The sequence below is a fragment of the Somniosus microcephalus genome, chromosome 18 (genome assembly GCF_052327205.1).
Source record: "Somniosus microcephalus isolate GS21.2 chromosome 18, FLI_Smic_1.0, whole genome shotgun sequence".
Taxonomy (NCBI): Eukaryota; Metazoa; Chordata; class Chondrichthyes; order Squaliformes; family Somniosidae; genus Somniosus; species Somniosus microcephalus.
Genome location: NC_141004.1, coordinates 32,645,425 through 32,657,810, shown reverse-complemented (window position 1 = coordinate 32,657,810; position 12,386 = coordinate 32,645,425). Strand labels below are relative to the sequence as shown.

Genomic DNA, 12,386 nt, shown 5'->3' with positions numbered 1-12,386 from the left:
AGTGGACACAAGACTGACCGTGCACTAAACTGTGGTGTCACAGAGGTGCCACAGGGCTGACTGGCATGGGAAAATGGAAAAACAAATGAACACTCAAGAACTTTGAAGTTACAGAGATAGTCTTCGGAAGTTGGTACAGACTAGGCTGAATTCTAACTCATGCCGTGCCTGATTTCTATGTGCTGGATGCTGAGACGGGACAAATGTTCTATTTCTCAGCTCTGACCTCTCACCTTTGATGAGCACAAAAAATCATCACTTAAAAAAAGTCACAAACTATCCCTCTGCACACAAAGGGTGGTGTTTTCAGTCACACAGAAACTTCCATTCTGTCAGCAAAAGGCAGGCGTTTCTTTGCTGCTGAAGTTTAGAGGTGTTTCTGATTATGAATTGTTAGCTTGTGCACATTGTTTACATGGCATTGTAGCAGTGATGGGGAAATGGGTCTGATTCTCCCGGTGTTAGTAGGAGGGAGGGATGATGGGTCTGAGCTTCTAGTGCTTTATTTACTGATATGCATCCTGGGTTCCTGACAATAAACTTTACTGAGTCCTCTGGACATTTTCTTTGCTTAGTAATTTCTAGTGCAAAAGCTGATATCCAGATTCAGAGTATCTAGATTTTTGATGATTTAAAGTCTTTATTCAAATGTTTATCTCTGCTCCTGACCATCTCGTGTATTCTAATAATTTATTGCATTTACAAACTCCTGACATGAAATCAGTCTCAATATTTCATTAAATTAAAAAGACATTTGTGACCTATCACTTAAGATATCAATCAATAAAAAACAATCTCTGCTTTTAACTTGCACAGTAATTATCGGCCAACAAGCACTGGCAGGATAGGAGCTGTTTAAATGAGATTCTTCCTTACCCTTTGTTCATATGTTGCAAGCATAGAATGTGAAGTGAAGAATGGTCACAATATTCCCTGAATTTCAAAGATTATCTTTGCTAATGTTCCTACCTCAAAGCAAATCTAGCTTCGCCCCTAATCAAAGTCAGCTGTGGTACAATGCGCCACTGTCCCCTCAGAGAATGTTGGTAAACTCAGCATAGCCCAAGAGTTGAATACGGAACCTGCCTGGCCTGTATAGCTCAGTTCCATAATCATGGAGTGCATTTACTCACTGAGTCATTAGGGCACTCCTCAATTTACAAATTACAAGCAAAATAATTACAGACAGCTTTTATTACAAACTCATTCAAATTTTCCTCCTTCTTCCCTCCAAAAATAGTAAATTGAAAAGTTTGAAATACCTTTTCAAACTGACAGTCATTACCTGGTGATGTCCATAGTCTATAGACATGAGAGCCGTGTATTTTGTTTCCTTGCCATCTTTGGAACTTTTAAGTTCTAATTGCAAGTGGTGCCAATCGCCATCATTCACTTTTATTTGGCCCATTGTCAGTGCTGTGACCCGGCTGCTCGAACGATACACACTTAACATCACATTTCCTTCATTGAGCTGAAAAGATAGTGATATCACTGTTAAACATATTGGATAAAAACAAAACAAAAAAAAGCAGCCTGCACTAAACAACAACACCACCTTATATTTATATAGTGCCTTTAACGAAGTAAAACATCCCAAGGCACTTCGCAGCAGCGTTATCGAACAACATTCGGCACCGAGCCACATAAGGAGATATTAGGACAGGAAAGAGGTAGGTTCAAAGGAGTGTCATAAAGGAGGCGAGAAAGGTAAAGAGGCAGAGAGGTTTAAGGAGGTAATTCCAGAGCTTAGGGCCGAGGCAGCTGAAGGCATGGCCGCTAATGGTGGAGCAATGAAAATCGGGGATGTGCAAGAGGCAAGAATTGGAAGGGCGAGGCCACAGAGGGATTAGAAAACAAGGCTAAGAATTTTTAAATCGAGGCATTGCTAAACTGGGAGCCAATGTAGGTCAGCAAGCACATGTGCGATGGGTGAACAGGACTTGGTGCGAGTTAAGATACGGGCAGCAGAGTTTTGGATGAGCTCAAGTTTACGGAGGGTGCAAGGTGGGAGGTTGGCCAGGAGACCGTTGGAATTGTTGAGTCTAGAGGTAACAAAGGCATGGATGAGGGTTTCAACAGTAGCTGAGGCAGGGGTGGAGACGGGTGATGTTATGGAGGTGGACCTGGGAGGTCTTGGTGATGGAGAAGATATAGGATTGGAAGCGCAACTCAGGGTCAAGTAGGACACCAAGGATGCAAATGGTCTAATTCAGCCTCAAATAGTGACCAGGGAAAGGGATTCAGTCAGTGGCTAGGGAAAGGAGTTTGTGGCAGGGACAGAAGACAGTGGGGTGAAATTGGGCTCAGAAGCGCACATTTTTTGGTCGCTACGAATGCCCTTAGGGGTCCAAAATGGCATCCATGGCGCGCACGTACCCTACTGATGTGAAGCATGCTCGATGCCATCTTGGTAAAGGGGTTAGCATGCACGCACTTAACGTCTACCGCAAGTATGCAGAGCAGGCAGATCATGACGTTGATCAGCGTGTAACACTGATTTGACGCTGGCACTGCCATTTTGGAGCTCCACACTCCAGCCGACATCTTCTCTTAACCTCGAACAGCTGAACACTCGTTAAGCAGCAGGAAGGACCCCCCCCCGCACCCACCACCGCTATTTAAAGGGATCATCAACTACTTACAGGTTAGTTGCTGGTTTATTTCTTCTAGCTGTTGCTACAATTCTACACGTGTTTAGTACTTTCTATAGCTGTTCAAATTTCAAAAGTCTAAAGGGAGTGGTGCGGCAGGTTCTGAAGTACGTTTTGCTGAATTCAAGGATTCTGCACAAACCAGTTGCTCCCAGACATGGGTGCACTAGTAGGCCTTCCTCTTGGAATCAAGCATGACTGGGAGAATGAGCAGAGGCCTTGTAGAGCAGGACAAGCAGCTACAAGAGGGAGGAGGAGGAGGGGAAGAAGGGCTCCCAGCAGGAAGCCATATCCTCCCAGGGTGTTCAAGGAGCAATTCTCCTACCTGAACTTCAGCGACAACCAATGTTTGAGATGTCTGCGCATCACTAAGGAGGTCGTCATTGAAATCTGCCAACTATTGCAGCCACAACTCCAACCTCAGAGCAGGATAAGGACCAGTGACTGCAGCATGGCTGTTGGAAGGCTGCTGACTTTCAGTGGAGGAGACTGCAGATGGCCTTGGAGAATGACCTCAAGCAGCTCTGGGCCTAGAAGACTCGCCTTCACACTACACCATCTCGGCATAGGCGGCAGCAGTCTGGGCTGGCTGGTTGACAGGCAACAGCCAGGGCATTGGCAGAGTGACGGGGTGGGAGAACGAATGCTGTCTGCCTGAGAGACGACAGCAGGTTCGTGCTCCATGGAGCCACTGCCACTCCCCCAGGGCGGTGCCTCAGCAATCCTAGTAATCTGTTGGAGGACAGATTGCTGGACTGCTGTGACACCCTGGAAGCCCCTTTGAACACTGGTATCCACGATGGCAGCAGTCTGAGCTTCCACTGCAGCACATGGAAGCTGCTTGTGCTGCAATGGAAGCTGAGGCATCAGCCATCAGACGCTGCATCGTGTTTGGTTCCACAAGTGTGTTGATGGAGTTGGCCACCATTTCCATGCTGGAAAGGCTGGGCTCCAAGCGCTGTGCAAAGCCCTGCGCCAAGTTGGTGCCGAACTCCTCCATGCTCCTTGACATCACAGGCTTCCTGGCAGGCATCCCAATACACCAAGCATTTTGTTGTGTACACCCATCAGCCTTCTTCTGTAGCCTGGTCCATCGAAGTCCTCATCTGAGTGCTCTGCAGCAGAACCCTCTGGTGAGCTGGCATCTGCACTATCCTTGACCCCTGCTCTGGCTGCAGCGCACTTGTGCCCAGTGTCTCACCATGTGTAGATCCCGCCTCTATGCTATGCTTTAAGATAAGCGATGGCGTGTCTTCATCATTACTGTGTTCTTGCTCTTCCTCCACTGCCTGGGCAGGTTGTTGTTCTTGGGTATCTGAAAGGGAAAAGGCACAAGGGTAGGGTTGTGGTGAGGAGAGAGGGGAAAGTAAGACGTGCATGCTTACACCATCTGCAGCTAGTAAGGCAGAAAAGATTGTGGGATAAGGGCGAAGTGGGATGTGAGAAAGAGGATTAGGTATGAGGATACCATCATCTTTAATGGATTCAGCCCTGCCGCAGGCCACAGCCTCACCAAAGGCCCTCCTTATAAGGTCCAGCACCATCTCCTCCATGGGGGTTAGAACCTGCAGGCACGCCTGTCCCCCTCCGGTTAGTTCCTGCTGCCTCCAGTTGTGCGCCACCTTCTCCTGCAAGAGAGAGGGAAGTGTGTCAGTGAGTGTCATGCAATGTTTGGTTGATGTGGCTGTCATGGTTGAATAACTGGCAGTGTTTGCAAGCTGTGAGATGTGGGTGTGAGGCTTGCGACAGTGCTAAGTGTGTGAGGGTGAGGTGAAGCATATGAATGTTAGGTATGAGTTGTGATTGCTAGAGATTGTTGGTAGGTGAGTGATGGGTGTGTGGTGAATTGAGCAGTGGCTGAGGCTAGTGGATATGACATTTGAAGATGCATTCACAGATCTTGATCACTCATGTGAGATCATTAAACTTCTTGCGGCACTGCATCCAGGTTCTTGGTGCTAAACTCCTGACATTTACTTCCACGGCTATCTATTCCCAGTGCCTTCTCATCATGTGTCTGGAGGGCCTTCTGCCCCCCTGCGAATACAGGACATCTCTCTTCCTTTCCACCTCCTCCACCAAGACTTCCAGTGCGGCGTCGGAAAACCTTGGTGCACGCTCTCTCCCATGGTCAGCCATTGTTGATTGTTGCACAGCAATATTCCAAATGATCTCAGCACCTCCAGCAGCCACAATGCACCTCCCCTTTAAGAGGTGCAGGCTAGCTTTAAGTAGTTCTGACGAAGGGTCATCGACCTGAAACGTTAACTCTGTTTCTCTCTCCACAGACGCTGCCTGACCTGCTATTTCCAGCATTTACTGTTTTTATTTTAGCTTTAAGCAGTGCTAGCAAGTAACGATATTGGGTCCCCCTGCTGATGTGTGCAGCCAATGAACAGTGCGGTTACCGCTGGCTACATGCAGCAATCAATATAATGAGCAGGCAGCACGAAGCTGGCATGCTGCCTGCATTACACTGAATGGGCATGGGGAAATAGCACATCGCGATCCCCGCACCCATCTTTGGGGACGATCCAATTTAGCCCGCAGCGGCTTTGGTCTTCCCAATATTTAATTGGAGGAAATTTCTGCTCATCCAATATTGGATGTCGGACGAGCAGTATGACAAATCAGAGGCAGCTCTAATACCATTTATTCCTCATAGCCCCGGTGTTCATAATTTATGCTAGCATATCCCCTAGGTTTTAGGACCAGGATTTAAGTCAACCAGGTCAGACTGAAAGTCTCCTCTTTCAGGTAGTTAAGGGTCACATGTAACATGAGTCTGAAGCTCTCCATGCCTGCACATAAAACAGCACGATAACCCGAGCTCATGTACAGCTGAAACTCTCTCAATGTGCCAGGAGGACCAGGGCTGCAACATGGGGCATCAGCGACCAGTAGAGGGCAGCTGGAAACCTGTTGTGTGCCAGAACTTTCCTGGTGTGGGTCAATGTGGGGGGTGGGGGGGCACCAGGCACGTCGGCTTGGGGGGGGGCGGTGGGGGGGGCAAGGAGCATCCGTCTCAAGAAGGACAAAGGGCAGAGGTACTAAATTTTTACTCTGATATAAATTTGAAGGCAGCCTCACGGTGCGTCTGGAGCACCACTCTGATTGATAATCAAGCCTGATTATGAGGCAGATGCCCAATTCAAATGAAAGTCTTTTACCACACTGAGGCACGTTGAGCATCTGAAGCCTCTGTGCTGGACCTCCTGGGGTCAGCAGACTGCCATCCTATTATTAACCCCAAATGTCTTGCATTTGGCATTGATAGAGCCAGCATATTTCATTTATATTTTTATTATTTAAAACTTAGTCTATTCCTCACCCCATTGAATATTTATTTAGAAGTAAAAGACGTGCATTTCTATAGCGCCTTTCACGACCTCAGGACGTCCCAAATTGCTTTTTGAAATGTGATGTAAGAAATGAGGCAGCCAATAAACACACAGCAAGGTCCCACAAACAGCAGTGATAATGATCAAATAATCTGTTTTTAGTGATGTTGATTGAGAGATAAATATTGACCAGGACACCAATGGATAACTCCGCTGCTCTTCTTCGAAATAGTGCCATAGACGGCACTTCTATATACTGCCTAGCATCCCACAGTACTGCACTGGAGTGTTAGCCCAAATTTTATGCTCAGATCCCTGGAGCAGGACTTGAACCCACAATCTTCTGACTCAGAGGCGAGAGTGCTACCGACTGAGCCACAGCTAACACCAAGGGCTGGATTTTCTCAGTCCTGAGGAGGCGGGTATGGAGGCGGGACTGCCGGTAAAATAGCAGAAAGTGGGGGCAGATGGCATACCCGCCCCCATCCCGCCTCCGTGCCCTTTTGCCAGGAGGCGGGAAGATGTGTTGCTTCGGGTCCCGTCTCCTCGAGGCGGGAAAGGGATTAAATCCTTTTATCTGCCTGTTAACAGGTAGTTAACAGGCAGAAAAAAGGATTAGTCCCATTTTACCTTTTTAAGTGAAGGCTTTCTGACCTCGGAAAACCCCTCCGGGTTGGAGGAGTCGAGTCAGAGGTCTGCGGGGGTCGGAGGGACATAAAAGTAAGATGTAGAGGTGAGAGATGGGTGCAAGTGTGGAGTAGTAAGTATCTAAGGTGAGTGTTAAGTTTAAAAAAAGTTCACTTACCTTGGTTTCTGCCCACAGCCTTCATCCGCTCTGGATCGGGAGTCCCGACATCTTCCTTGTCGATTTCACAGACTGGCTGTTGGATCCTCCGAACCAACAGTCATCTGAAATCTACAAAGTTGAAAGGTTTGATGAGTCCTGAACACAAGGGGCAGGATTTTCACTGGGCCGTGGAGGCGGGATTGGAGGCATGTGAGGTGTTAAAATCCTGAAATCGAGGGGCACAAACGTATCCCGCCCCCAACCCACCTCCATGCCAGTTTCAAAGGAGGCGGGTACCCGACCCACACTGGGACTTGCCTACCTGAGGCGGGAAGGGGATTAGTGCCAATTAGCTGCCTGTTAACAGGTAGTTAACAGGCAGTTTTTAGCCTAATCCCTATTTTCATCCCTGAAGTGTGGGATTCCCGATGGCTCCAAACCACGCCAAGTTAGCGAGGCGGGCCGTCGGGATGAAGGGCTTGGAGGGGTCGAGATGTCCGGTGCTCAGGTGAGTGATGGGTGCATGAGTGCAGAGGTAAGTGTGTTTGGTGTGTTTAAAGAAATTGTACTTACATGTACTTACCTTTACAGCCTTCCTTCCTTCAGGTCTCGGGAGTCCCTCATCTCACTGGCATAGAAAACAGAATGGCCGCGATCTGTCAAAAGTTCCAGCATTCAGCTTTCTGTTCTGTTGAGATCTCTAAATCATCCTGAGAGGAAGGAATTAACTTGGAGTACAGATTGTCAGTGTTTGACAGTTTCAAACAGCTGTCGAACGCTGATACTTCATCTGTCAAAAGGTCTTGACAGATGAAATATCAATCTGTGACGTCACCTGTTGCCAGGTGGCCCTTAATTGGCCTGCTGAGCCTGCTGGGTGGGCTCAACAAGGTCAATCAAGTCAAAATCACGTGGGTTGTCTAGAACTCGGTGGAGGCGGGACTACAACCCCGAAAGTTGTAGTCCCACCTCCTACCCGACTCCTCAATGAAAATCCAGCCCAAGGTCTCATCAAACTACAGAGATTGTCAGTGTTTGACAGCTTCACAGAGCTGTCAAACGCCAACATTTCTTCGCTCAAGAAGTCTTGACAGATGGCACGTCAGACGTTGACGTGCTCTGTCAGTGACTTCCCCCTAATTGGCCTGCTGAGCCCGCAGGGCGGGCTTAACGAGGTCAATCAGGGGAAAATTCCGCTGGCTTGCCAGAAGATGATGGAGGCGGGACATAGACCCGTCAAGCAGCAGCCCCGCCTCCAACTCGTCTCCATTGAGAAAATCCAGCCCCAAGTGTATGGTATGTGGTATAACTTTAATTTGTCCAGGTCTGCTAACTTATGTGGACATATGAACTGAATGGCCTACTGCCTCTGTCCATGGATCACACACAGACTAGGGAAACTGGGTCAGGTTCCTCAGGTTGAGTCAGAGAGGAATTGGCAGCTATAACTCCCAAAGTGGCAAACCTGGCACTTTTTTTTTATAGAAAGTGTGTATTTTATACGATGAATAAAACTGTTAATGGCCTATGCGTTCAAGCCGTAAAATCGCCAATACATCATCAGCAAATGGACTCTAGACAGGCTAGTTCCATTAAAATAAGAGTTAATATTTCATTTTAAGAACATAAGAAATAGGAGCAGGAGTAGGCCATATGGCTCTTCGAGCCTGTTCCGGCATTCAATAAGATCATGGCTGATCATTGACCTCAACTCCACTTTCCCGCCCGATCTGCATATCCCTTGATTTCCCTAGAGTCCAAAAATCTATCAATTTCAACCTTGAATATACTCTCAAAGACTCAGCATTCACAGCCGTCTGGGGCAGAGAATTCCAAAGATTCACAACCCTCTGAGTGAAGAAATTCCTCCTCATCTCGGTCTTAAATGGCCGATCCCTTATCCTGAGACTATGGCCCCTAGTTCTAGGCACTCCAGCCAGGGGAAACAACCTCTCAGCATCTACCCTGTCAATCCCCTTCAGAATCTTACATGTTTCAATGAGATCACCTCTCATCCTTCTAAACTCCAGCAAGTATAGGCCCATTCTACACAATCTCCCCTCATAGGACAGCCCTCTCATCCCAGAAATCAATCTAGTGAACCTTCATTGCACCACCTCCAAGGCAAGTATATCCTTCCTTAGATTATGTGCCTAATTTTTTTGTGAACTGCTCCGCTAAGACAATGGTCACAATTGTCATCATATTGTGTACAATTTGGGTGAGCAATATGGGAAACTCAAATGTTGAACACATCCCGAGCTTTTATACATCACATTCTTCAGAGTTTGCATCTAACTATAATTAAAAATCCAGTAGGTGCTGTTTATTCACCAGCAGCTTGCTCTTCCCCTTCAAAATTATATACGCCCGCTGTCTGTGTTTTAACTGACATTTTCAACCCACATGTCAGTTTCTTCGCTGGAATTGGAGGTCGTCAGTATCAACTAATCAGATCAGTTTTAAGGCAGGATTGGCAGCTGTAGGAACCTATCAGATCAGATCAGTTGTAGTTTTAAGATGAGCTGATGGTTTCTGAGATTCACATTTACAGGTGTTTTTATTCAGTATTTGTCCCCAAAGAAGTGACACAAGTAACAATTCGGCTGATGTAGATTTTTGGCGGTGGCAGAAAGCGGGGAGTAGCAGATCGGCTGCCTGTTATGTTCCCCACCTGATATTTCGTTTCGTTGATTTTGGGCTACCTTCCATTTTCCGTACCTTCGAAAGTTAAAATCCACCCCAGTGTTTCACCCCATGCGTCAGCCTGCTAACTATTGCAAAGGTGGGTTTCCTTCAAGACTGGCTGCAGCCATTCTTATAATGTGAGGAGGATGTTCCTTGGTGTGGATGCATTTACTGGCTTTGTTTACTGCCAGTGTTTAGAAATAAACTGAGAGGGGTTGGAGTGTGAGGAGTTTCACTTAATTGGGGAAAAAAATAGGATTTTGCTACTGTGCACTACAGTAATGCATGATGCAGACTGCTGCCCTGTTAGTGGGTGACTGTAGCACCTAGTGATGTTTTCTAGCTTAGAAAGTTTTCATTTTATTACACAGTTATGTGGGAGTCCCCGTGCTGTAAATGGGGAGAGAGCCCACGCCATCCCTATTAGACTGATCGACATCCATGGGGAAGTGTGAGGAGTGACATTAATAATCACTAAGAGTATAAGTGACTGCAAACCCCAGTCAGGTCCACCTGAGAGCACAAAATGCAGCTCCCTGTGCCTGTTCCTGTCAACCATAATTTCTTGGTTTTTTTTCCAAAACATTGACTGTATTCAGTATAAGAAAATAAACCTTTTGACTGGCTCAAAGGACTAATAATGGCCAGAAATTACTGTTGGCAATAAAAAAGGGATAAACCATGTATTCACATGACATTCCTCCTGTCCATTACTTTAATTTAGGGATTAACCTGTTTATTTTAGATGGCTTATAATGCCTCCATTAAAATAACAGACAGACGAGTGCCAAATGAATATGATAAGCATGCATCGATCATTGTCACAAACAGTCATTTCTAGCCTCTGGTGTTTTCAAGTATTTAAAACTGGATTTCAAAAAAAAAATGCTCAGTGGGTTGATCAGCATCTAAAAGATCGAAAGACAGGTTCATTTCTGGGTGTCAACCTTTATCCGAACTCATCCTTAACCCTCCTGAAGCAACTTAAAAATAAAACATTAATTGAAACAGTTAAATCAATATATCCTCAATCCAAATAATCCCTGGCTGTCTACAGGAACAAATGCGATATTGAGTTTTGCCCTGTGAACATGATCGTGACCAATTGTGATTGTTATTGCTACGTATTGTAAAAGATTTCAGTTCACAAATTATTTGGGGTTAGGTTCGCAATGAAAGGAACTGCACCCTATAAAGTTGTAGCAAAGTTCCTGCAATGGCTTTGAATAGGAGGATACAAGCATCTGTAACGCTCCCAGAAGAAATTGCTTTGGTCTTGAAAGGCAGAATTATAGTAAGCTCCAAAATGACAGAAAGTGCGCAAAATAAAGTGTCAAAAATGAAGATTTGGAGGGAGCATGCCCCCAGCCACTACTTTTATCTACTTCAAGTTGTTTCTCCTTTGCAATAAAAATTACCAAATGTTGGGTATTCCTGCTGTTTAACTTATGGCCAGCCCATGTCCCACTGCACTTCCAGTCTAATGCATGTCCTCACGTATCAGGGCTCTTTTTGAACTGTCAACTTTTGAACTGTCAACTTTTTTTGAAGCTGTTGTTTAGCTTTTACCAGTTTTTTATTGAAATGTATGGAAAAGATGATTTCAGAATGCTGCATACAGCATTTTTAACCATTACATGATAAATAGCAACAACAGCACAAATGAAAAATAAAAGCAGTGAAATAGGATTAGAATCTATGGGCTGGATTTTACCAGCCCTGAGGAGGCGGGTCTGGAGGCAGGACTGCTCGGAAAATCCCCCAAAATAGGAGCGGGTCCCAAACCCGCTCCCAACCCACCTCCAACCAATCTTCCCGGGAGTCGGATCCCCGGTTTGCGCAGGTAGTTAACAGGCAGTTAACAGGCTTTTTCCCATTTTGAGCCTTCCACTGCAGGCTTCCCGACTTCGGGGAACCCTGCCAGAGTAAGTGAAGTGTGATGTGGTTGTACTGTAATTTTTGTGTATATATGACAGCTGCAGAAGTGGTTTAAAGGATTCAATGGGACACTGCTGAGTATCAGAGGTATGGAAAAGTTATGAATGTAATTTTTATTGTGGTTAGATGTTTCTACAGGTGACAAGCTGTGAAGTGTTTGTGTAGCCTCATCTCATCGGGAGAAGTGACAGATGGCTTCTGCAATCTCAGCTGCAGCTGCCATCTGTTTTATCCTAAGGAGAGAGTAATTGGAGAGCCTGGTTGCAAGGGTTCACCTCAATGCTGTCAAACACTGTCAAACAAGTGTGGAGCGTATGCCTTTAAGAAAGCCGGCAGATGAAGCGTCATCAACTGATGTCATCTAACACCGGCTTTCCCTTTATTGGCCGGCAAGCCGGCATGGCGGGCTTAACAAGGCCAATCAGGGCAAAATAACGTCAGCTCATCTGATGTCACTGGGGGCGGGACAGGAATGCGAAAACCAGCAGTCCCGTTTCAGGTAAGATTCCGCCCTTTGGTTCCAATTGAAGAGCTAACATCCACACATGTACAGTGGGCTGAATGGCCTCCTTCTGTGCTATAATGTCTATGATTATACCGTTCTTACTTATGAAGAAAACAACATTTCAGAGCTCTTTACAAACAGGTGAACAATGACAAAAGATGTTTAAAAACATGCAATTCTGCAAATGATAAATGGTGTTTTGACACTCATACATACATCCTCGTGGAGTTCAATTATTTAATTCTAAATGCAATGCCCAACCTTCCTCTTCCTTACAACTACTTAAAAAAATATCTGCTTTGCCAATACTGTATCAACAATTTGGGAGCTTTATACAATTGCACCAATACATCTGTCAACTTTTTGTTCTAGTAATGATTAAATTCAAAATGCATCAATGTGTTATTAGCTGTAATAAGATCATAGGCTAGCACCTACATTTACCAAATTCACATTTACACAAACGTTTTGGTCTA

General features: G+C 45.8%; 1 protein-coding gene across 4 annotated transcripts in view; it reads right to left on the bottom strand.

Annotated features, from left to right (window-relative positions):
* Positions 1–12,386, bottom strand: part of LOC147105202 (cadherin EGF LAG seven-pass G-type receptor 2-like) — a 361,456-nt gene that overhangs the window by 71,943 nt on the left and 277,127 nt on the right. For all 4 annotated transcript variants that reach the window (XM_086011326.1, XM_086011327.1, XM_086011324.1 and 1 more), the window contains exon 10: positions 1,286–1,471. In XM_086011326.1, the coding sequence (XP_085867452.1) occupies positions 1,286–1,471 (186 nt within the window). The remainder of the gene's footprint in view (positions 1–1,285; positions 1,472–12,386) is intronic.